Source organism: Podarcis bocagei, assembly GCF_964188305.1.
Source record: "Podarcis bocagei genome assembly, chromosome: 7".
In the NCBI taxonomy this organism is placed as follows: Eukaryota; Metazoa; Chordata; class Lepidosauria; order Squamata; family Lacertidae; genus Podarcis; species Podarcis bocagei.
The window spans coordinates 91,365,830-91,392,164 of record NC_138132.1 but is presented as its reverse complement, the minus strand read 5'-3'; the positions used below and the strand labels follow the sequence as shown (position 1 = coordinate 91,392,164).

General features: G+C 45.3%; 1 protein-coding gene across 3 annotated transcripts in view; it reads left to right on the top strand.

Moving 5' to 3' along the window:
• The first annotated feature begins 2,376 nt into the window (after positions 1–2,376).
• LOC308590801 (small serum protein 2-like) overlaps positions 2,377–26,335 on the top strand; it is a 113,932-nt gene continuing 89,973 nt past the window's right edge. The window contains exons 1-4 of one of the 3 annotated variants that reach the window (XR_014009900.1): positions 18,324–18,395; positions 20,266–20,359; positions 20,986–21,115; positions 23,277–23,447. Coding sequence is in view for 1 of the 3 variants with exons in the window: in XM_081201066.1 (XP_081057192.1) it covers positions 2,652–2,654; positions 20,266–20,359 (97 nt within the window). In the remaining 2 variants the exon portion in view is untranslated. Of the gene's footprint in view, positions 2,655–18,323; positions 18,396–20,265; positions 20,360–20,985; positions 21,116–23,276; positions 23,448–26,335 lie in introns of those variants that run through there. The other 2 variants (XM_081201066.1, XR_014009899.1) reach the window with 2 other exon arrangements.

Genomic DNA, 26,335 nt, shown 5'->3' with positions numbered 1-26,335 from the left:
CTAGAGGGGAACTGTGAAACTGTAACTAAACCCTGGGAACTTGCAGCTGTTATTGATTACAACTGTGGGAAAGAATTTGTGACCTTGCAGAACAATGCCTTCAGAAGCACTGTTGGGTGCTTTCTGTAAAATAAGTGCCCTATTGGATCAGTTAAGCCAGAAGATGGATTTTATAACTAATGCGGCCAGAACCTTTGAACAGGTAGTGGAAAATCATATGGAGCTCACTGAGGAACTAAAACAGGAGCGTGCCATGACAGAACAACTGAAAGAAGAGGATTTTGCTGAACCGTGGGCGCCAGGGATGGAGGGACTTTTGTCCCAGCAAGAAAATGAGTCTCTAGATTTGATAAATGAACTTGGAAAAAACCAGATTCTGAAAGACAAAGTTTGGTTAGAAATGGGGGGTTGGACTGACCCTCCTATGCAGGGATGTTTGGACTCTCAGAATCTGGCAATGGGCCGTCAGAGGTTTGGAGTTGATGGGATTTATCTTGGAGGGAATTGGAAACATGTTCACTACCTGAAACATGCTTTAAAATACTACATGAAGCTTAGTCTGGACTATGAGAAAGGGGCTGATCTATTGAAAAGGGTCAAAAGCATTATTAAGCTGCAGTTCCCACAAGTGAAAGGAAAATATGAAGAAGAACTGCGGAAGGGACATGGAAGAGATTTGATGGCCTCGGATATAAGATCACCAGGTTGAATGGGCCAGACTAAAGGGACAAAAAGGACTGATAATCCCGGGACCGGGGGGAGGGGACGCTGGAAGAAGTTTGGATTGTTTTTATTCTCTTTTTTCTTTATTGTCAGAAATGTTTTTATGAAAGTTGCAAAAATGTTGAAATGGATTTACTAGGCTCTTGTAAGAATGCTTAAAGAATTAGGTAAAAAGGTAGTGGTTATGAGAAGCTGGAATAAATAAGATTTAAATTTTAAGTTTTAAGGTTTAATATAAGATAAGTTGAAAACAGAGCAAAGTAATGTATGTATGTATTGACAGAATATTATGAATTATGGAAAGGATTTTCTGTGATAATTATCAATCAAGATACAAGAGACGGGAGGAGGAGGAGGTCAGGGAAAGAAGGTAAAGAAAGTGGAGAATTTGAAAAGGATGATTTTATTTTTTATTTTTTATCTCTGTTATTGTCTCTTTTGTAATTTTGTTTTTTCTTTTTTCTCTGTGATTTAAAAAAAATTCTGTTTTCAATAAATATCATTTTTTAAAAAAAATAGATCTCAGGGCAGTTCACAGCATTGAAATACAAAATAAAAAGACATAATGAAAAGAAGAACAAGAACAAAACAAGCCCATAACTGCCCTCCCACAATTTAATGATAAGTATACAGTACATTTAATCTCAAACTTGTTAAAAGTCAGATTTATGTGCTTTTCCATACAGCAGCAAGAAAAACATGTGGTCTGGGCTTGGAGCAATTAGCCCAATGTCTTCTCTGGTTGGATTCACATGGTGGAAGAAAGTGGACAGCAAGAATTTGTTGACCCTTCGCCACTCAGTGAGAGGGGGTATGACCTAGCTCTGGCAAAACAGCTTACTCTATACTTTTAACCCTTTCATGCATTAACTAGAGCTAAGCATGTGGGTTAGATGAGGCTAAATTTCCCACAGGATCTCCTCAAAACCACCCTCAAATCATAGGTCACATGTCCACAGATGTTTTGTTAGCACCTTTATTGTTAATCAATCTAAAACTCTGTGAGCAAAGGTGGATTTAGGGCAGTGCGAGTGGTGGGGTTGCACCAGGCGCACAGGCGAGGAGCGTGCCTTCTCAAAGCCCAGTAAGATGGCAAATGCTTGCCCGGCTTCAGCGTGAGGCCTCTGACAGGGTCCTAGAGTCCTCCCACCTCCTTCTCAAAGCTGCAAGGGCTGGTGGAGGGAGGGTGACAAATGGTCCTGCACAAGCTGGCAAAATACCAAGGTTCGCCCCTGCTGTGATCACGTGACTCAAAGTCATATTTTTGGTTTGTCACTTTTCAATAAAGTCAATGAGCAATATTCCAATCTGGACACAACCACTTGGCAGTTGCATTCAGCTGAGCGGCACCCTGTCAAGAACATAGAGGGGTAATATGCTTCCTGTTCCTCCCATTGCCATTACAATGTGACACATTTGGACACATTCACCACAACTCAATCCAGAAATTACTGAATTTCACAGACGGGAGAAATTATATTCTGAGTCACTCATCAGTGAGGCCAGTCCAATCTCTAAGCCTGCCTCCCTTGTCCCATCTGGCTTTATCATGCCTGACCAGCTCACCACCACCACATTCCCTGGATTATTTACAATCCACACCTTGCCTGGGTATGTTTTTCTCAAGTATTTGTGAAGGAACTCAAAGCCTCCCATTTATGCAGATATTTCTCCAAAAAACAAACTTCAAGTGAGTCAGGTGCCAACATTTTCTTCCAGTCAGTGCTCTTTAAAAAAAGGTCTGTTTGCTTTGGCACATTAGTTTACACAAACAGCCATGCAAGGGAGGTGTTTCCATGTTTCCCTTCTCCCATGTCTGCATAAATTTGGGGGTGTGAGTCCACTCCAGGCATTGGAAGGGAACACAGCTGTAGGTGTCATTTCCCACCAAGAAGAGTTTCCCACCAGCTGAGGACAGAGAAGCCAGGATGGTAAGTCACACTCTATTTTTTTGTCCCACTGTTGCTCTGATGTGGATTGGATGAAAAGGTGTGAAAGGATTTACCAGAGAGGCAGATTTATGCAAAGAGCAGTCAAAATTACAAGGATGAGGTTTTTGAAAAGTTCCTTGCCTTCTCTGACACCTGATCCATCTAGAATGCACCTCTTTCTCCTTCTTGACCCATTAGCAGTCACTGCAGCTTCCTCTGGAAACCACAAAAAGGGACAGAGCAAAGTAAACTACCATATTTTTCGCCCTATAGGACGCACCGGCCCATAGGATGCACCTAGTTTTTTTGGGGGGGGGGAATAAAGAAAAAAAATTATCCCCCCCTAGCCACGGCTTCAGCGTGCCCTGCGCTCCGGGCAGCAGGCTGCTATCCGCAGCCTAGGGAGCCCTGTGGGAACTCCCACGGGCTCCCCAGGCTTGCAGATAGCTTCCTGAAGCCTGGAGCGCGAGAGGGGTCGGTGCGCACCCACCCCTCTCGCTCTCCAAGCTTCAGCAAAAGCCTGCATTCGCCCCATAGGACGCACACAGATTTCCCCTTCATTTTTGGAGGGGAAAAAGTGCGTCCTATAGGGCGAAAAATACGGTATATTCAAAACAAATTAAAACAATTCATTAAAAAGATAGTTAAAAAGACTCTTCTTAAAAACCTAAAAACACCCTTAAAAGAATCAAGTCTTCAAAAAAGTTATATGATCTAAGAGTCTTTAAAAGAATCCTTCCAAAAGAATTTAAAAATTAAAATGTAGCACCTTAGAGACCAACTAAGTAGTTTTAGGTATAAGCTTTTGTCTGCATGCACACTTCTTCAGGTATCTTAAAGGTAAAGGACACATTAATTTCAGTAGCTCTGCTCTGACTCAGATTTAGTCAGATACGATCCATTTTAAACAGAAAAGGAAGCTCTAAATATAAATATTTGATAACACCCTCTTGAATGATTTGTGTGTCTGTTTTGCAGAAAATCCTCTTGAGCCTGACTGCCTTGTCTTTGACACTTGCCTTGTGTCAGGGATACTGCACGTTTAGCCAGCATGAAGTAGAGATTAAAAATGGTAAGTAAACAGCAACGTAATGTTGATAAGTGGGACGTGGGTGGCGCTGTGGGTAAAACCTCAGTGCCTAGGACTTGCTGATCGTAAGGTCGGTGGTTCGCATCCCCGCAGCAGGGTGAGCTCCCGTTATTCGGTCCCAGCTCCTGCCCACCTAGCAGTTCGAAAGCACTCTTAAGTGCAAGTAGATAAATAGGTACCGCTTTCTAAGCGGGAAGGTAAATGGCGTTTCCGTGTGCTGCGCTGGTGCTGGCTCGCCAGAGCAGCTTCGTCACGCTGGCCACGTGACCCAGAAGTGTCTCCGGACAGCGCTGGCCCCCGGCCTATAGAGTGAGATGGGCGCACAACCCTAGAGTCTGGCAAGACTGGCCCATACGGGCAGGGGTACCTTTACCTTTAATGTTGATAAGCAATCTATTTATGGCCAAATCATTATTTAATGTTTCAGAAATGTGTTCCTGACTAGAGATTTTTTAGCATACACCTACCAAATCTGCTCTTGCAGAACCAGAACACAGACCAAAGTGCAGCTACCTTCAAAATCTACACTTCTCCGGATGTTGTGATGCTGTTCAGAATCTAAAATGACCTAACGCTGCTCCCGCCTCATCTTCTCATTGATGAGTCCCTGCTTAAGCGTTTACTTTTATTATGTATTTTGTGTTTTTTAGATTGTATTTTTAGGTTGTGAACTGCCCTGAGGATGGTATATAAATAGTAATAATAATAACTGGTAGAAATTGAAACGGCCAGATTCCCCATCCACAGGGCACCCCATTCACTCCCACCCTGTTTTAAGCTTGGAACCACCGTCTGCAGACGCAAGCAGGAGACTGCATGGCCGCAGTATAAGCAAGACAGACGTCCAGGGTCACTACCTTTCTTGTGAGCAACCAGGACATGCAAGAATAAAGGTGGCAAAGCTTCCCACTCCACTCCGTGTCAGGAAACGCTTGACCTATTACATTTTCACGTATCAGGCTGTGGTCAGAAGCACAGGAGGAGCTGGACAAGGGGACGAGTTGCAGTCACTGTGCTTCTCATGCGCAGTCTCTGCATTGTGCTGAGCAGCAGCTTCTTCCTGCATGAGCTGTTTGGGGGCTAATGTTAAATTTCTCTCCCTAGGTAAGCCGGTGCTGCCCACTGAGTGTACCGATCTCAATGATGGGAGCAAGCATCCATTTGGCTCCAAGTGGAATACAGCGCAGTGCATGGAATGCAGATGTAGTGAAAGGGGAATGCAGTGCTGTTCCAGGTAGGCCAAATACCCAGAATGGCACTGGATCTATTAATCTCTTTCAAATTATTTTGCCCCGTTCTCTCTGGAAGATCTTCTGTTCAATAAACATTCATGGACAGAATTAGCTGAAGACGAGTGATCCAATTAATCTATACATCTGAAGATAGGTTGCATAAAATTGTTGCCTACATTTCCTTGAACCAAATAGTGAATTGATTGATTAATTAAGATATTTATAGACTTTATAGAAAGCAGAGTCATGAAATTTGATCTGGTAACAAGTATTGAACATGTCCAGAGTGCCTTTCCAATCATCTGCTGACCAGGCATTCGCTGCGTTGAAGCTTGGACTTTGGGATCTCCCTGAGTCCCAGATCCTCTCATCCAGAGACCACCTAGGAGCTGGTGCTGGGGAGAGGGACCCCTCCTCTTTCCTGCACCTTCCTGTCTCCTTCTGTCTCCCTCCTGGCTGGCCTCTTGGTTTTGCACCAACATTTTGCTACACCCTTTTTTGTGCATGGGTGCTGCTCTCAACCACCGCAAACATAGTGGGGGGTGGAGGGTCATCATACAGCAACATGCAATGGCATATTGTGCAAGACATTTAGCTTGGATTCCCCAGGAGAATTTGGCCTCAGGGCAAATGTTTTCCAAGGGCTTGGTTTTCCCTGGATCGAGGCAGTTCCAATCATTCTTGGCATGTCCTAAGTGAGCAGGAGAAAGGAGCGCTCCTCTACAAGATCTCCATAATCTCAGGGAAACCTTAGTTTACACATTGTTCTTCTTCTTTTTAGGTACGGTGGTACTGTTGGTGTTCCGGGATGTAAAGCAGTGGTAAATCCAAACACATGTGAATATGAGCTCTATAAACTGGATGATCCCTCCAAACCCTGTCCCTGAGCTTTACAAATCCCACCCAAATTCCTTTCATGTAAAAGAATCTGAATAAATCAGTCATATATGCATTTTGGTGTGTATCTGTTGTCTTTGCTTGATATCACTCCTTGCAGAATTTGGTACATATCATAATGATAGTGATGGACATGCCTATCTCAGCTATCAGCAGCTTTTTAGATTCTAATGGGTCTAAAAAACAGAGCCTAGGGCTTGCCGATCAGAAGGTCGGCGGTTTGAATCCCCACGACGGGGTGAGCTCCCGTTGCTCGGTCCCTGCTCCTGCCCACCTAGCAGTTTGAAAGCACGTCAAGTGCAAGTAGATAAATAGGTACCACTCCGGCGGGAAGGTGAACGGCGTTTCTGTGCGCTGCTCTGGTTTCGCCAGAAACGGCTTAGTCATGCTGGCTACATGACCCGGAAGCTGTCTGTGGACAAACACCGGCTCCCTTGACCTATAGAGCGAGATGTGCACCGCAACCCCAGAGTCGTCCACAACTGGACATAACGGTCAGGGGTACCTTTACCTTTACTTTTTAACTCCTAGGTAAGTGCAGGTGTGGATTTATAGTTATTTGTGGCCCTCTTCCTTCACTTAAACAAATATGATTATGTCGACATTGTGGGGGGGTGAGTCGACAACAATAATATTTCTGGGTTTGCACTTTGATTCCCCTTCCCAAACAATTGGGGAACAATTCCTGTTGGAGGAAAAGGTGTTGCTATGCTTCTGAAATACATGCCCTCCCCTCTCCCCCCCAAAAAAAAATTGGGGGGAAATATGGTGACAATGCTGCTGCTGCTGATCTTGATGATACTTTTTTACTGCCTCCCAAGGCAACTTGTGAATTATCTGGGGAAAGTTTATAACAATTCTGATGCCTCCACACTGGGAACCCCCTTCCCCATACAAGGGGGGGGGGGGACTTGGAAGATTTAGGGAGAAGATCAATATGATTTAAATTCCAATAATGATTATAATAATGCATCTGCACTGCCCCCAACAACAATAGCTTGAGAAAAATTAGATAAAATTAGATCATGGGGCCAGGGCCGGATTTAGAGAGGCCCTGTGCTATTCCACTTGTGAGACCCCTCCCCTACCTCCCCCCTCATGACTAGAATAAAATGGAAGAGTGTTAAAAACAAAATTGAGTGAAGGCATGGATGATGCCGGGTATTTAAAATTCTGCAATTCACAATTTCTCCTTCTAAAGGACATAAGATGTTATGGTTAAATACCATGGAGATTTTAGAAATGCATAATATTAACCCTGAAAAACTTTTGCAATAAGTGAACTTGTAAACCTTTTGTGGAATAGGCATTTTTTTTTTTTTAGGAAAATGAAGTTGCAATGTTATTCCTCAAAAAAACACCTTGAGTTTACAAATCATATTGCAGTGGAAGCGTAAACAATATTATATGATTACCTGACAGTGTGGCACTTTTAGAATCCACTTTATGTTGTCATTAGAAAGTAATTTTTAAAATAGATATTAAGAAGTAAACTACAACCATCAAATACAGTAAGGCTAAAATGTTTTTTTCCTAACTTCCTCATAGCAAAATCATCCAAAACTTCATCAAAATTTGTTTGTCTAAGTTTGTCACTTTCAAAGTATGGTCTTCCTGTTATATACCTGCTGAGATTGATAAGGCATCTGACCCTCATCTGAATCTCATAGTTTTCCTGACAGGTGATTTGGTCTGCAGTCACAGTGTGGAAATAAAGGAGGAGATTGCCCACAAGATACCAGGCACTCTACTATTCAAATTAGGCCCCAGTGTTTTTCTTACAATCCCCTTCTCAATGAATTAATCCATTTTAATCTAGCATGTAAAATCTCAAAACTTTCTTATTGTGAATTCGAGCAAGTAAGCTACTGCTCTCACTTCATTACAAACAGTATTTCTACCTGCAACACACTTGAGCAAACATGCTCCTCTTCCTTTCACAGATATTTTGTTTCCATTTGCAACTGTAACTGCCTCTGATGAGTTATCATTTAATTCTCGGGGTGGGGGGTTAGCATCAGACGTCATGTGCATGGAAGTTGCCAAATTAATTAACCAACTAGAAGGGTTACTGTTAATAGCACCAGTTTTCCTATAACTTGTTATTGCTGGACAGTTCGGATGAACTGCAAAAGTGTTTTTAGTTTGCTTTCTGTTGCCACCCTGGAACTTTTCTTTATTAGTGCCACTTTGTTTTGTACGTTTCCTTGCAAAAGAAGGAAAACAACTTTTCTGCTTGTATATGTTGATAATATAATTTTGGTTGCTGAGAACAAACAAGGTTGTACAAAAACAAGATTGTGAGCAGGCCTGGCCAGGACATAGGCGTCCTGACTGTGACAAAGGTGACCTGTGTGCTTCCTTGCTTGCTTGATTAACAGCCGTTGGGAACTTCAAGGTTCCTGATCTCCCTTCTTATGGTCTTTATACTGGACCTGGAGACTCCAATAGAGAGCATTCCATGTCAAGAATTAGGGCAAGTGGGCACCCTATCAAATGGCAGGGCAGGAGCTACACGGAGCCGGGCCTTTTCACTGGTGGTGCCCATTGTATGGCTTGCTCTTCCCAGACCTGCTCTCTTTTGGCCTCTATTTTGGAGCATTATAATTTAGGAAGACTTTGGTGGAACTGGTTGACAAGTCTTATCAGTCGCTGACGTATGAGTGGAGGTGGGGCAGATTGATGCAGATAAATTCAATATCATATTTTATGTAACAAAAATGAGTCAAATAATTTTTTTGCTTTATGCATGGCATAACTAATCAATATTATAATAGCAATCAAACTATTATAGTTAGAAGAACGAGAATATAATGACTTTAGTAAAAAAAAAATGAATTTTGTATCATTCTGCTCCACCTACAGGGCACTTTGATACATTGTATGGGGCACTTTGATACAAAGTGTAAATTTTATGGGAATGGTAACTATTTACAAAAAATTAATGAAAAAAACAATTTTTATTGTGAGAGATCATAATCAGCCATACAATTTATTACTTAAAATCTAAATAACATTTCAAAACTAACACATATCATAGACTTCATGGCAGGTTTTCTTAACAAAACATCAAAACTTATATTAATCTTTCATCAAACACCTATCCATTAAAAAAACTTTGAAAAAACTTGAAAAAGTATAAGAACTCACATTAGATGGTTAAAAAATAGCAATTTAAACAAAATACTTATAAGAAATAAGAGAATTACTTAATGTTTAGTTTCTATTGCACATTATATCCACTGAAGTCAATAGAAAAAGTATAAAGAGATGATCGAGATGTGCCCTTTGAGAAATTTGGTTTTGGCAACTGCAAAACAACATCCTTGAAATCAATTCTTGGCTTATCTTCTAGAATGGGGAAGACAAACATACAAGATCCTGTTTTTTTCCTGAGATATGACACTTGAAATTCAGTCATATTATATTATTATATACAATGTAAAACAGCATTGGAACACTTTTACATTTCATGTAATTTTTTAGTTGGCTAAAAACACACCTACTCTCATCAAATGATAACAGCTAACTGGTGGGCAGCGCGGTCTCAGCTGTTGTACTCACACATGTATAGAAACATTTTAGTGATGTCACGACACGAATAATGTTTCTCAAAATTGAAATATTGTTGGTGTATCAATGTGCCCCTTGCATCAATGTGCCCTGCCTCACCCTATACACACACTTTGAAACAAAAAACACTCCTCTGAGGCCGGAGCAGCTGCCTGGCAAAGCAAGGAGGAGGGAATCAGACCCTGACAAGCCTGCTCCCCCCTTTTCAAAAGGACGACCCCCTCCCAGACAAGAAAATGTCTCCCTCCACATTTTCCATAAGCCCTTCCATGGGTTGCAAAGTAAAGGGAAGGCTGGTGGGTGTGACACTTTCTAGCTCTCATGCTTTTTCAAAGGCCCTTTCATGGGCAGCCAAAGCAGAGGTGGTGAACAGCACTTCTGGTACCCCTAACAGCACCCCCAAAGTCCCTCTCTGTTTTAGTCCCACCACATCTGCCAAGGCAAGGGCTTCCCTCCAGAAAGGAGTGGAGGAAGAAACAGCAGAGCCAGTTGTAGCTGGAAGTGGGTGCTCTGGGCTGCAAACCAGAAGAAGCATTAGACTCAGCCCTCGCTTTGCGTTGGGTTATCAGCCCTCAGCTTAGATGGTTGCCTGCACATTATTTGTCAAAATATTTTGTTTCTCGAAGGGCTAGAGACTTCCTTTTGTTAAAAAGAAAGCTCATCCTACACGCCCATGCTAGCATAGGTTCAGGTGCAATTACTCTAACTGCACCTTTAGAAATTGGGCCCTGCTAGGATGTTGGGAGGGACACGGGTGGCGCTGTGCATTAAACCACAGAGCCTAGGACTTGCCAATCAGACGGTCAGTGGTTCGAATCCCCGGGACGGGCTAAGCTCCCATTGCTCGGTCCCTGCTCCTGCCAACCTAGCAGTTTGAAAGCACATCAAAGTGCAAGTAGATAAATAGCTACCACTTCAGCGGGAAGACCATGCACTGCTGGCCACATGACCCGGAAGCTGCATGCCGGCTCCCACAGCCAATAAAGTGAGATGAGCGCTGCAATCCTAGAGTCGGTCACGACTGGACCTAATGGTCAGGGGTCCCTTTACCTTCAGGATGTTGGGGGCTCCTATTCCTTGGTGTCCAAACAACTCACCAATCACAGTTCTGACTTGGCTGAAACCCCTGACAGACAGGAGAGGCCAGGCTGGCTCATTTAACAGACGTTGCTTAGAAAATGCACATTGTGCTTCATAACTTTCTTCCTAGGAGGGTTAAAGACTCACCTTTTAAAAGGCACCTCTCTCTGGGGCGGGGGGTGAGCAGTTCAGAGACCTAGGGCGGCAGCTGCCCAGAGGACTCCCAAGGAGGGGGGAGAAGAGGAGGCTGAGGGAACCCTCCACAAGGGAGGGGTGAGGGGCTTCCGGCTCTGCAGGCAAGAGGTGACACAATTGGGCTCCTGAGCCCCACAGGAGTCCACAGAAAGAATGTAGTTGGTCAAGGGAGCTGTGGACTCAAAAAGGCTGAAAACCTCTGCTCTAGCCAAGTATCCCAAACTGTCTTTGACGCTGAAAAAAAGACACAACCACAGTATAGCCCAACTCTTGTTTCTTAGGTAGCTCATTGAGAGTGCCAGAATGAGGGTGGTGTAGGCAGTTCCCCCACCCAGGTATTAATAATAAAACCTATACTCCTACGGGTACCTACTCAAAGTTAAACCCCAACTATGACATAATGCACTTGAGAGCATGCGCTGAATGGAAGGCGGGAGGAGGAAGGGTGCCAAATGAATCTTTGGGGCGCCAAATTTTGTCCTCGCTCCGGGCGCCATATTCCTAAAGTCTGCCCCTGCCACTGAGTGAGATGCCTTTTTGTGCATCTCAGCTGAGCTGAAGTTCCTCCTCCAGATGTCACTGGACTGCAGCTCCCATCAGTTTCCCTGATTACAAAAGGAGATAAAGAAGCCGGTTTTGTTTCCGACACAGTTCATTAAAATGGCAATCAGCTTAATCTTATGGCTTAATTTAAAAACACAGCTAAATGAGCAAGCAAATGATCCCAAGATCTTGATAGACCCAGAATTGTTATAGTCATCTGCTGATTTTCCTTCTCTTTTTCCCTCTTTCAGAAAGTCATCCTACCACTGATTGTTTTGCCCCATGGGTTTTGCTTCCTTGGCCCCTTCAAAGCAGAGATAAAAAATGGCAACATTGTCAAGCAGCCTATTAATATGAGCAAAGGATGATTTGATGCTTTGAACACACACACACACACACACACACACACACACACACACACACGTAAAGGACCCCTGGACAATTAAGTCCAGCCAAAGGCGACTATCTCACTATATAAATGTGTTTTCCTACGTTTTGTTATTTTCCAATTCAACAAAAATAGTGACTTCCCGCTCACCCAACATTGATGCTTATCACCCAATTATCCAATTTCATCCTCTTTAGCATGTTTCTCAATATGTTCTGCTCTTTTCTTAAACTTCAATCCCCACTATGGTCTTCTCATATGGGAAATAACTTCTTAAATAGACTACAGTCTGAGCTATAAGGCCGTCTTTAGCATATGCACCACTGGGGTGCAAAGATCTGCCCAGCACCCCCAAATTTAGTTTAGCCCCCAAATTAATTTTTATTATGCTTGTGTCACTATTATCTTTTAATAAATAGCGCTCACACCTGCGCAGCTCCAAAAGTAAGGCTTTTTGTGTTTTTTGTTTAAAACCAGCTTTTTTAAAGAAGACAAAGAACACTTGTAAAGTGTAAAGACTCCAGGCATGCGCTTACGGTCGTAGGGAGGTGTCTGGAAGATGAGACGGGCAGGCATTGTGCGCATGCGTGGGAGAGCCATCTCGGGCAGCCTTTCATTGTGGGAGCAACCTTCTTCCTAGAAGAGCTGGGAGGGCCCTTGTGAGCACACATATACGAGTTCTTCTTGGGAAGGTTCCGGAGCCTGCGCACACTCCCGTCGCTAGATAGGCACGTTCTCTTTCTGTCTCTCCCTCTTTCCTGTCACTCCCCTTCCTCTCGCCTTTGGTGAGCGGCAGGCATGCGGCGCAAGATCAGTCGTGTCGAAGGTGCTGCTGACCCCGCTGCCGCAATGCAGCTCAACACAATATGCTTAGGTGGCTTCATCGGTGGGCGCCTGGTGCCCCCCAGAATTCAGCGCCCGGTGCTCTGCACCCTTGCACCCCCGGGTAAAGACGGCCCTGGGTATGGCCATTCCCTTTAATGCAGGCATGGCCAAACTTGGCCCTCCAGATGTCTTGGGACTACAACGCCCACCATCCCTAGCTAACAGGACCAGTGGTCAGGGATGGTGGGAACTGTAGTCCCAAAACATCTGGAGGGCCAAGTGTGGCCATGCCTGCTTTAAGCAGTCCTCCTTAAAAGATTCTCAATTTGTGTCTTTAATCATTGCCTCGGGTTTGCCCTCTCTGCATATTCCAGGATTTTCATCAGCCATTTTTCCTTTGAGGGTGTCCTTCCATTTCTAAACGTAGAGAATCCTTGCCGCTTTAGTTACATACATAAATACAGCTGAAGCTTTCTTTGGAATTTTGCTTTCTAACATCCCCAGCAGGAAGAATTCTGGCCTCTTGGGAAAGGTCAGTTCATCCCCCCCCCCCATTATGTATCATGTCCCAAAAGGCCTTGGTCTTCCTGCAGATCCACCACATGTGATAAAATGACCCCTCACAGTTCACAGTTCTTGCATTTGCAACATTTCTTTGATACATTCTTATACATTTGAGCTAGTTCTTTGTAGATAGAAACCATCTGCACATCTTAGTTGCTCACTAAGTTTCATATTTTGTTGAACTTTTTAAGCTTACATGCATTTTCCTGAAAGCTGAATAGATCTCTGTATAGAACCCATTTAGGCTGCATGTTTATTCTTTTATGCACAGAGGCCTCTTTAACTGTGTGTGTGTGTGTGTGTGTGTGTGTGTGTGTGTGTGTGTGTAACTGGTCCTGAAAGCATCTGCCTCTCCCACTCTGGAGGGCACAGCTAAAGAATACCAGGCCATCTAGTCTCGGTTCTAAAACTTCCAAGGAAGGCCAGTCCCACCTTCCCAGGTAATCTGTTTCTGAAGAAATTTGTGTTTGTTCATGCTTCAATTATAGGGCATCTTTAGCAACCTTGTGGTCAGGGGCTTTTTAGCAAGAAGGGAGAGGCACCAACGGCCACGCAGGGAGGAAAACATGGCTAACCAGGACCAGACTACGGCTGCGCTGAGGCAGAAAACGCCACTTTCCAGGAGCCCCAGTTAAGTGAATTCCTCAGCAATATTTTGGGAGATGTATGTGGGTAGTGCTGTGGTGTAAGCCAGTGAGCCTTGGGCTTGCTGATCGGAAGGTCAGTGGTTCGAATCCCCGCAATGCCGTGAACTCCTGTTGCTTGGTCCCAGCTCCTGCCCACCTAGCAGTTCGAAAGCACGTCAAGGTGCAAGTAGTCAAGGTGCAATAGGTATCATTCCAGCGGGAAGGTAAACTGCGTTTCCATGCGCTGCTCTGGTTTCGCCAGAAGTGGCTTAGTCATGCTGGCCACATGACCTGGAAAAACTGTTTGCGGACAAACGTCAGCTCCTTCGGCCAGCAAAGCCAGAGTCGTTCGCGACTGGACTTAACTGTCAGGGGTCCTTTACCTTTTTACAAGTAGTGTCAATTCCTCTCAGCGAGAGTAGTTTAACAATCAATCCCTCTTCCCAGGCAAGTTTATTAAAACTTCAGCTGTAGGGAGACCTTGGCTTAGGCATTGGGTGTTTATCCCTCCCAGTCCCCGGCCAGGGATCTGGGGAACATCAGGGTTATCCAGAATATGTGGGGATTGGGCTGGCTCTGGAGAACATCTGTTCAAGCAGACAGTCCGCCCCCCATTTCGCCACCGTCGCAGGAGGAGAGCAATGACAACCTAACAGCGTATGGCCAATGCCTCCCCCTCAAAACAACCCCTTTAATGGGGAACCCTGGGATCAGCACCGTGTGGGAGGGGTCACCGCTCCCCCCCCATTTAGGGAAGACAGACTAAAGGATTTCGCCCAAGGCCTGAAACCGCCAAAGTTGTGACGTTTTGCTACGGGGAAGGCAAAATCTGCCAATGCAGAAAAATTCCTTTCCAGCCCTTCAACAGCGACCATAATGTAGCAGCGCCTGCGTACCTGTGGAGAAGAGGTTAACCTGCAAAAGAAGGCTTAACTGCGGGAGGGCAGGGTGGGAGAAGCTCTGGAGCCGACTGAGAACTCCCAGGCAAGTTCTGCCCACTGTTGTGTGGGCTGGTCAGTCCCTCCCCTTACCTGGCCAACTCTCTCCTGGTAACGCAGGAGATGTCCACAAGTTCTACTCTTATGAGAGATAAAAACTTTACTTTCTCCACTTTGCTCCACCCCCTTCTTCATTTTGCTGGCCTTTTTTGACAGTCTCCTTCTTGAGGTGAGGCTGTAAAGACAAATATCTAGAGCCATATCTCTTGCAGAACTCAACACTGTTGTTGTTGTTGTTTAGTCGTTTAGTCGTGTCTAACTGTTCGTGACCCCCTGGACCAGAGCACACCAGGCACTCCTGTCTTCCACTGCCTCCCGCAGTTTGGTCAAGCTCATGCTGGTAGCTTCGAGAACACTATCCAACCATCTCGTCCTCAGTCGTCCCCTTCTCCTTGTGCCCTCCATCTTTCCCAACATCAGGGTCTTTTCCAGGGAGTCTTCTCTTCTCATGAGGTGTCCAAAGTATTGGAGTCTCAGCTTCAGGATCTGTCCTTCCAGTGAGCACTCAGGGCTGATTTCCTTCAGAATGCAGAGGTTGGATCTTCTTGCAGTCCATGGGACTCTCAAGAGTCTCCTCCAGCACCATAATTCAAAAGCATCAATTCTTAGGTGATCAGCCTTCTTTATGGTCCAGCTTTCACTTCCATACATCACTACTGGGAAAACCATAGCTTTTACTATATGGACCTTTGTTGGCAAGGTGATGTCTCTGCTTTTTAAGACGCTGTCTAGGTTTGCCATTGCCTTCCTCCCAAGAAGCAGGCGTCTTTTAATTTCGTGGCTGCTGCCACCATCTGCAGTGATCATGGAGCCCAAGAAAGTAAGATCTCTCACCGCCTCCATTTCTTCCTCTTCTATTTGCCAGGAGGTGATGGGACCAGTGGCCATGATCTTCGTTTTTTTGATGTTGAGCTTCAGACCATATTTTGCGCTCTCCTCTTTCACCCTCATTAAAAGGTTCTTTAATTCCTCCTCACTTTCTGCCATCAAGGTTGTGTCATCTGCATATCTGAGGTTGTTGATATTTCTTCCGGCAATCTTAATTCCGGCTAGGGATTCATCCAGCCCAGCCTTTCGCATGATGAATTCTGCATATAAGTTAAATAAGCAGGGAGACAATATACAGCCTTGTCGTACTCCTTTCCCTATGTTGAACCAATCAGTTGTTCCATATCCAGTTCTAACTGTAGCTTCTTGTCCCACATAGAGATTTCTCAGGAGACAGATGAGGTGATCAGGCACTCCCATTTCTTTAAGAACTTGCCATAGTTTGCTGTGGTCGACACAGTCAAAGGCTTTTGCATAGTCAATGAAGCAGAAGTAGATGTCTTTCTGGAACTCTTTAGCTTTCTCCATAATCCAGCGCATGTTTGCAATTTGGTCTCTGGTTCCTCTGCCCTTTCGAAATCCAGCTTGCACTTCTGGGAGTTCTCGGTCCACATACTGCTTAAGCCTGTCTTCTAGAATTTTAAGCATAGCCTTGCTAGCGTGTGATATGAGTGCAATTGTGTGGTAGTTGGAGCATTCTTTGGCATTGCCCTTCTTTGGGATTGGGATGTAGACTGATCTTCTCCAATCCTCTGGCCACTGCTGAGTTTTCCAAATTTGCTGGCATGTTGAGTGTAGCACCTTAAAAGCATCATCTTTTAAAATTTTAAATAGTTCAGCTGGAATATCATCACTTCCACTGGCTTTGTTATTTGCAGTGCTTTCTATGGCCCGTTTGACTTCACTCTCCAGGATGTCTGGCTCAAGGTCAGCAACCACACTACCTGGGGTGTACAAGCCATCCATATCTTTCTGGTAAAATTCCTCTGTGTATTATTGCCACCTCTTCTTGATTCTGTTAGGTCCTTACCACTTCTGTCCTTTATTATGGTAATCTTTGTACGAAAAGTTCCTTGCTTGAACAGATCTCTGGTTCTTCCCATTCTGTTGTTTTCCTCTATTTCTTTGCATTGCTCGTTTAAGAAGGCCTTCTTGTCTCTCCTTGCTGTTTTTTGGAAATCTGCATTCAATTTCCTGTATCTTTCACTATCTCCCTCACATTTTGCTTGCCTTCTCTCCCCCGCTATTTGTAAGGCCTCGTTGGACAGCCACTTTGCTTTCTTGCATTTCTTTTACATTGGGATGGTTTTTGTTGCTGCCTCCTGTATAATGTTGCGAGCCTCCATCCATAGTTCTTCAGGCACTCTGTCCAGCAAATCTAAATCCTTAAACCTGCTCCTCACTTCCACTGTGTATTCATAAGGGATTTGGTTTAGATTGTATCTTACCTGTCCAGTGGTTTTTCCTACTTTCTTCAGTTTAAGCTTGAATTTTGCTATAAGAAGCTGATGATCTGAGCCACAGTCAGCTCCAGGTCTTGTTTTTGCTGACTGTATAGAGCTTCTCCATCTTTGGCTGCAGAGAATATAATCAATCTGGAATGCTGGTGATGTCCATGTGTAGAGTCGTCTCCTGTGTTACTGGAAGAGTGTTTGTGATGACCAGCTTGTTCTCTTGACAGAACTCTATTAGCTTTTGCCCTGCTTCGTTTTGATCTCCAAGGCCAAACTTGCCAGTTGTTCCTTTTATCTCTTGATTCCCTACTTTAGCATTCCAATCCCCTATAATGAGAAGAACATCCTTCTTTGGTGTCACTTCTATAAGGTCTTTCTTGTAAGTCTTCATAAAATTGGTCAGTTTCAGTTTCTTCAGCACCAGTAGTTGGTGCATAAACTTGGATTACTGTGATGTTAAAAGGTCTGCCTTGGATTCGTATCAAGATCATTCTATCATTTTTGAGACTGCATCCCAGTACAGCTTTCGCCACTCTTTTGTTGACTATGAGGGCCACTCCATTTCTTTTATGGGTTTCTTGCCCACAGTAGTAGATATGATAGTCATCCGAACTGAATTCTCCCATTCCCGTCCATTTTAGTTCACTGATGCCCAGGATGTCAGTATTTATTCTTGCCATCTCATTTTTTACCACATCCAACTTACCCAGGTTCATGGTTCTTACATTCCAGGTTCCTATGCAATATTTTTCTTTACAGCATTGGACTTTCCTTTCGCTTCCAGGCATATCCACAACTGAGCGTCCTTTCGGCTTTGGCCCAGCCGCTTCATCAGCTCTGGATCTACTTGTACTTGTCCTCGGCTCTTCCCCAGTAGCATGTTGGACGCCTTCCGACCTGAGGGGCTCATCTTCCAGCGTCATAACTTTTATATGCCTGTTGTCTTTGTCCATGGAGTTTTCTTGGCAGGGATACTGGAGTGGCTTGCCAGTTCCTCCTCCAGGTGGATCACGTTTGGTCAAAACTCTCCACTATGACCTATTCATCTTGGGTGCCCTGCCTGGCATAGTTCATAGCTTCTCTGAGTTATTCAAGCCCCTTCGCCACGGCAAGGCAGTGATCCATGAAGGAAGGAACTCAACACTATCCTGGTCTAATAACATTTAACATGATTTTCCTGTTCCCAGTTCTGGTTCTGATCTGCACTTATCAGTGAATATCTCTGGAAGACGTAGAACTCTCTCAGCTGTTCTTGTAAACATTTATGTCATCAGAAGCAAATGTTTCCTTCTGATGCAAGCATTTCCTTCCCCCGTTAGGACCTCCATCCCTCTCATTTTGCCCCTCCTCCTTCCCATTTGTATAAAAGGGGGCATGGGACTCTCCCAGAGCTCTTTCCTCCACGCCCCAATAAGAGTTTGCCAGCAACTCATTGAAAAACCAAGATGGTAAGTGGAATGCTTTGGGGACGGTTGGTACACAATTTTTTCTTTAATCTAGATTAGGTTTAAATGGTGGAAAGGGGGATTTGAGGTGGGGAGAGGGGGTGTGCAAAGGCATTCAGAATTATGAGGATGAAGTACCTCACTTGCTGAGGCTTTCTCAGACTCCAGGCTTATCTGAAGGCTTATCCACCCTTACTTTTCCTCTGCTTTTTCCAGGCACAGTCTGTGCTTTATAGCAGGGGTAGGCAACCTAAGACTGGATGCGGCCCAATCGCCTTCTCAACCCGACCCACGGATGGTCTGGGAATCAGTGTGTATTTACATGAGTAGAATGTTTCCTTTTATTTAAAATGCAACTCTGGGTTATTTGAGGGGCATAGGAATTTGTTCATATTTTCTTCCAAAATATAGTCCAGCCCACCACAAGGTCTGAGGGACGGTGGGCTGACCCACGGCTGAAAAAGGTTGCTGACCCCTGCTTTATAGCTTTAGAGCTCACATTTGGGGATCAAATCCAAAGCCTTTTGTAATTCTGGAACTGTCCCTGGAAAATCAGAGCATTTGGAGGTTATGCCTTCTCTCTATCCAGACCCCCATTCAGACCAGTGCTCACAACATTATTTAGCTATCTTTAGCTGGGGTAGTGAAACTTTTTTTATATCAATTCCAGTGCAACCCTGCTGCTCAGGTTAATTACTTAGGACTCATTACAATGACCTACAGTTGGAACTCTCACAGCAACAACTCCAGGGTACAAACCACATAGCCTGAGCTTCCCTCTGACTGTTTTCTTTCCTGCGTTTGTCAGGAAATTGGCCGGGGGAATTGGCCAAAGGCATTTTCTTGGCCAACCTGAGCATCATCCTGTGCTTTAATGTAAATAATCATTTATCTCTGAACGCTCCTCTCTTTGCTGTGGCTCAGAATCCAAAACTGATGGACTTTGAGAACAGATATATACAGTGGTGCCTCGCAAGACGAAATTAATTCGTTCCACGAGTTTTTTCGTCTTGCGATTTTTTTCATCTTGCGAAGCACGGTTTCGAAAAAGTTTTGGAAAAGCTTCAAAAATCACCAAAGTCTTCAAAAACCTCAAAAAAGGCTACCACACCGCGTGCTATGAGTTGCTCCTCGAAGTCAAGTCGCAACTGTATTAACGGTTTTAAGAAAAAGGAAACAAACTTGCAAGACGTTTCTGTCTTGCGAAGCAAGCCCATAGGGAAAATCGTCTTGCGAAGCAACTCAAAAACCAAAAATCCTTTCGTCTTGTGAGTTTTCCGTCTTGCGAGACATTCGTCTTGCGAGGTACCACTGTAAACAAAATCGATGTTTCTGAGGTATTGAATGCTATGGGATATGTGGGGGAGGGCAGTTTATTTTATAAAAAATCCCACTAAGTATAAAATGACCCAACTCAGCTACTGAAGTGTATAAGCTTAATGTAGAGGGAATTTTTCAAAGGCCTTGGGTTGAATCCAGTGTGAATCATACCCAGAGTAGATCCATTGAAATTGATGGACAAGACTAACTAAAGGGGTAAAGGGGCTCCTGACCATTAGGTCCGGTCGTGACCGACTCTGGGGTTGTGGTGCTCATCTCGCTTTGTTGGCCAAGGGAGCCGACGTACAGCTTCCGGGCCAGCATGACTAAGCCGCTTCAGGCGAACCAGAGCAGCGCACGGAAACGCCGTTTACCTTCCCGCCGGAGCGGTACCTATTTATCTACTTGCACTTTGACTTAGGCACATGAATTTCATTGGCTCTGCTCTGACTAAAATTTAGTCACATACAATGCATTTTTCAACAGCAAGAGAGGCTATAAATATGATAACACCATCTTGAATGATTTGTGCATGTGTGTGTCTCTTTTGCAGAAAATCCTCTTGAGCCTGACTGCCTTGTCTTTGACACTTGCCTTGTGTCAGGGATCCTGCATGTTTAGGGAGCCCAAAGCAGAGATTAAAGATGGTAAGTTAACAACAGCAGCAGCAACAACAAATGATGTTGCCAAGCAGCCTATTCATTTAGCCAAATCAGTATTTAATGTTTGGGAAATGTGTTTTTTAGCATAAACCTATCAAATCTGCTCTTGCAGAACCAGAACACAGACCAAAGTGCAGCTACCTTTAAAATCTACACTTCTCCGGATGTTGTGATGCTGCTCAGAGTCTAAAATGACCTAACGCTGCTCCCGTCTCATCTTCTCATTGATGAGTCCCTGCTTAAGCTCTTACTTTTATTGTGTATTTTGTGTTTCTTATATTGTATTTTTAGGTTGTGAACTGCCCTGAGGATGGCATATAAATAGTAATAATAATAATAACTGATAGAAATTGAAACGGCCAGATTCCCCATCCACAGGGCACCCCATTCACTCCCACCCTGTTTTAAGCTTGGAACCACCGTCTGCAGACGCAAGCAGGAGACTGCATGGCCGCAGTATAAGCAAGACAGATGCCCAGGAGTTGGACAAGTGGAAAATTTGCAGTCACTGTGCTTCTCTTGCGCAGTCTCTGCATTGTGCTGCGCAGCAACTTCTGATTTCACGAGCTGTTTGGGGGCTGATGTTAAATGTATAGGATTTCTCTCCCTAGGTCAGTCGGTGCTGCCCACTGAGTGTACTGATCCCATTGATGGGAGCAAGCATCCATTCTACATCAAGTGGAATACACCGAATTGCATGGAATGCGTATGTAGTGAAAGGGGAATGCTGTGCTGTTCCAGGTAGGCCAAATACCCAGAATGGCACTGGGTCAATAAATCTCTTTCAAATTATTTTGCCCCGTTCTCTCTGGAAGACCTTCTGCTCAATAAACATTGAGGGACGGAATTAGCTGAAGACGGGTGTCCCAATTAATCCTTACATCTGATATGTTGCATGTCCAGAGTGCCTTTCCAATCATCCGATGACCAGGCATTCGCTGTGTGGAAGCTTGGACTTTGGGATCTCCCTGAGTCCCAGATCCTTTCATCCGGAGACCACCTTGGACACGGGTGTCAAACACAAGGTCCGCGGGCCAAATCCGGCCCACAAGACCTCGTCATGTGGCCCGTGGCATCAAGGGCGAGGAAGCAAGCTTCTCGTCCTTTTTACTGGTCCCGACCCAGATTTTAGGGTCCGCACTCCGGCGGAGGCTCTCTGCCTTTCTAAAAAAGTGACCCACGTGAACAGCCTTCCCTGCCTGCTTGCAGATAGGGCTCCAACCAATGTGCCCCAACGGCGCTGCCTACTGGCCAGTCCCGCAACTTTCGCCTCCTCGCGGGCCGGGCAAAGAGGCTTTCTGCTCGCTCGGTCCAGTCCGGGGCTCGCTGCGGAAGAGGTGGTCCCACGAAGCCGAGCTCGGAGCCGGCTGCCTCCGCCCCTCGGAGCCTCCCAGGCGCGGCTGCTCGAGGGGGTGGGTCGTGCGCGTGGCAACTTTAGGAGCCCAAGAGAGCCGCGGAGGCTGGCAGCGAGGGCAGGGAGCGAGAGCCACGCTTGGGACACCACTCACTCACTCGCTCGGGCCGCAAATAGAGGCCACTGCGGCGCTGCAGCTGGCGAGGAGATGGCCGGGGGCGCGGGCGGCGGGGCCAGGGGCTGGCTGGGGGTGGCTCTGGTGGGTAAATAGCGGGGCCGGCAGGCGGGGAAGGGAACGGCAGAGGCGGGTGGAGAGCGGGGACCAGGCGCAGATCCTGCAGCAGGCAGCGCGCCCCGGCTGGGCTGGGAGAGGCGAGGCTGCTGCCGGTTCAGCTGCGCAGAGTGGGGTGGAGGGAGGCGGGCGGGCGGGCGGGCGGTGTGCCACACCGCAAAGCAGGGGCACCTCCCACCCTGAAGAGGACTGCGCCAGCATCTGGGCGGCTGGAGCAAAGTGGGAGCCTGCCAGCAACTTGGCTGCGGGAGCCTGGCTACGAAACACCGCCCCCTCCCCATGCCAACACATCGGCTTTCTCCGGGCCGGAGAACTTGGCGGATAGCCCCCTCCCCAGGAGCAACTGCAGCAGCTCGGGGCCCCAGCAGGACATCCTGGCCACCCGCGCCCGCAGTGCTGCTGGGGCTCCCTTGCAGGGAAGAAACTGCTTCCCAAACTGCAGCTCCGTATCCTCTGACTCCTGAGTTCGGCGGCAGGGCTGGGGGAGGCAACATTTGCTTCTGCTCTGCTCTGTTGGGACAGGCTCCTGTCTCCTCCCCATTGGAGCTCCAGTCTGCCTGGAAGCCCATCTCGTCATCTTTTAAAAAAATCATTATTATTTCTTCTTCTATTCTTATTTAAAATCGTACTAGAATAGGTATATTAAATAGTGTATAGGTTCAAGACAACACACACCAGTGCCTATAGAAAAATAACTTTGAAAAAGTCCTACAGATACAACCGGCCCTTTGAGGGTGACCAAAAAACTGATGCGGCCCCCGATGAATTTGAGTTTGACACCCCTGACCTAGGAGTTGGTGCTGGGGAGAGGGACCCCGATGCACCCAATGGAAGAGGACCCCTCCTCTTTCCTGCACCTTCCTGTCTCCTTCTGTCTCCCTCCTTGCTGGCCTCTTGGTTTCGCACCAACATTTTGCTACACCCTTTTTTTGTGCATGGATGCTGCCCTCAACCACTGCAAACATAGTGGGGGGTGGAGGGTCATCGTACAGCAACATGCAATGGCATATTGTGCAAGACATGTCCTTTGTGCATTCAGCTTGGGTTCCCCAGGTGAATTTGGCCTCAGGCCAAATGTTTTCTAAGGGCTTGGTTTTCCCTGGATGGAGCAAACATCTTGCAAAACTGCTTTTCTGCCAGGCAGTTTCAATCATTCTTGGCATGTCCTAAGCGAGCAGGAGAAATGAGCGCTCCTCTACAAGATCTCCATAATCTGAGGGAAGCCTTAATTTACACATTCTTCTTCTTCTTTTTAGGCAGTTTGGTGTTGTCGAACGTCAGGGATGTAAAGCACTGTTCAATCCAAAAAAATGTGAATATGAGTTCTATAAACTGGATGATCCCTCCAAACCCTGTCCCTGAGCTTTACAAATCCCACCCAAATTCCTTTCATGCAAAAGAATCTGAATAAATCAGTCATATATGCATTTCAGTGTGTATCTGTTGTCTTTGCTTGATATCACTCCTTGCAGAATTTGGTACATATCATAATGAAAGTGATGGACATGCCTATCTCAGCTATCAGCAGCTTTTTACATTCTAATGGATTTTTAAATATTGCTCAATTTGATATACACTGTTTATTTTAAAATTATTGTGACTTTTTTTTGTATTGGATCTGATACAAGTCACTTACCAATCACAATTCTGACTTGGCTGAACCCCCTGACAGACAGGAGTGGCCAGGTTGGCTCATTTAACAGAAGTTGCATAGAACATGGACATTGTGCTTCATAACCTTCTGCCTAGAAGGGTTAGAGACTCACCTTTTAACATTTATTTTTATTATATTTGCATACTGCCCTCCACCCAAAGGTCTCAGGGTGGCTGGCAGCATAAAAATACGAAATAAAAACACAAAATACATACTAAAAACAGGAAGAGAAAAAGAAAAGAAAAAAGAAAACTACCTCTCAAGAAAGGAGGAGGAGTGGTGTTATATGTCAGGGATGTGTATACCTGTGAAGAGATCCAAGATTTAGAACCTCAAAGCCAAAGTGAGAGCATTTGGGTCAAAATTAAGAGAGAGAAGAATAACAGAGACCTCATTGTGGGAGTTTACTATAGATCCCCAAGCCAAACGGAGGACATAGATGATGCCTTCCTGGAACAGATGGCCAAGCATGCAAAAGGAAGGGAGATAGTAGTAATGGGGGACTTCAATTACCCGGATATTTGTTGGATGTCAAACTCAGCCAAGAGTGTAAGGTCAAACAGATTCCTCACTGGCCTTGCAGACAACTTCATTGTCCAGAAAGTGGGAGAAGCAACAAGAGGAACAGCCATTTTAGATCTGGTCCTAACCAATGTTGATGACCTGGTTTGTGGGGTAGAAGTGGAAGGATCATTAGGTGCGAGTGATCATGCTCTTCTGAAGTTTACTATACAAAGGAAAGGGGCAGCCAAGCATACTAGGACTCAATTTCTTAACTTTAAGAAAGCCGACTTCATAAAACTTAGGGAAGTGCTGGGTGAGATCCCGTGGACAGTAATACTAAAAGGAAAGGGAGTTCATGATGGCTGGGAGTTTGTTAAGAGGGAGATAGTAAAAGCACAACGTCAGGCAATACCAATGAGACAGAAACATGGAACGTGCCTAAAGAAGCCAGGGTGGCTATCTAAAGAACTTTTAACTGAGTAAGGTTAAAAAAGGATGTGTACAAAAAATGGAAAAGGGGGGAAACCACCAAAGAGGAATTCAAACAAATAGCCAGCACATGTAGACACCAAGTCAGAAAAGCTAAAGCACAGAATGAACTCAGGCTTGCTAGAGAGGTTAAAAGCAACAAAAAAGGCTTTTATGGGTATGTCCGTAGCAAAAGGAAGAACAAAGAAACAGTGGGGTCACTCAGAGGAGAAGATGGTGAAATGCAAACAGGGGACACAGAAAGGGCTGAACTCCTCAATGCCTTCTTTGCCTCAGTCTTCTCCGATAAAGAAAACAATGCCCCACCTGAAGAATTTGGAGCAAATGATTCAGCAGAGGAAACACAGCCCAGAATAACTAAGGAGATAGTACAAGAATACTTGGCTAGTTTAGATCTATTCAAGTCTCCAGGGCCAGATGAACTGCATCCAAGAGTATTAAAAGAACTGGCAGATGTGATCTCAGAACCACTGGCAGTCATCTTTGAGAATTCCTGGAGAACAGGCGAAGTCCCGGCAGACTGGAGGAGGGCAAATGTTGTTCCTATTTTCAAAAAGGGGAAAAGAGAGGACCCAAATAATTACCGCCCAGTCAGTCTGACATCAATAGCAGGGAAGATTCTGGAGCAGATCATTAAGCAAACAGTCTGTGAGCACCTAGAAAGGAATGCTGTGATCACCAATAGTCAGCATGGATTTCTGAAAAATAAGTCATGTCAGACTAACCTGATCTCGTTTTTTGACAGAATTACAAGCCTGGTAGATGAAAGGAACACAGTGGATGTAGCCTACCTTGATATGAGCAAGGCATTTGACAAGGTGCCCCATGATATTCTTGTAAAGAAGCTGGTAAAATGCGAACTTGACTATGCTACCACTCAGTGGATTTGTAACTGGCTGACTGACCGAACCCAAAGGGTGCTCATCAATGGTTCCTCTTCATCCTGGAGAAGAGTGACTAGTGGGGTGCCACAGGGTTCTGTCTTGGGCCCGGTCTTATTCAACATCTTTATCAATGACTTGGATGATGGACTCAAGGGCATCCTGATCAAATTTGCAGATGACACCAAACTGGGAGGGGTGGCTAACACCCCAGAGGACAGGATCACACTTCAAAACGACCTTGACAGATTAGAGCACTGGGCCAAAACAAACAAGATGAACTTTAACAGGGAGAAATGTAAAGTATTGCACTTGGGCAAAAAAATGAGAGGCTCAAATACAAGATGGGTGACACCTGGCTTGAGAGCAGTACATGTGAAAAGGATCTAGGAGTCTTGGTTGACCACAAACTTGACATGAGCCAACAGTGTGACGCAGCAGCTAAAAAAGCCAATGCAATTCTGGGCTGCATCAATAGGAGTATAGCATCTAGATCAAGGGAAGTAATAGTGCCACTGTATTCTGCTCTGGTCAGACCTCACCTGGAGCACTGTGTCCAGTTCTGGGGCACCACAATTCAAGAAGGACACTGACAAACTGGAACGTGTCCAGAGGAGGGCAACCAAAATGGTCAAAGGTCTGGAAACAATGCCTTATGAGGAACGGCTAAGGGAGCTGGGCATGTTTAGCCTGGAGAAGAGGAGGTTAATGTGGGATGTAAACACAGGAGCAGTCAATGACAACATTCCTAGAGGGTACATGTTAGAACATGGGGAGGGATGTCTGT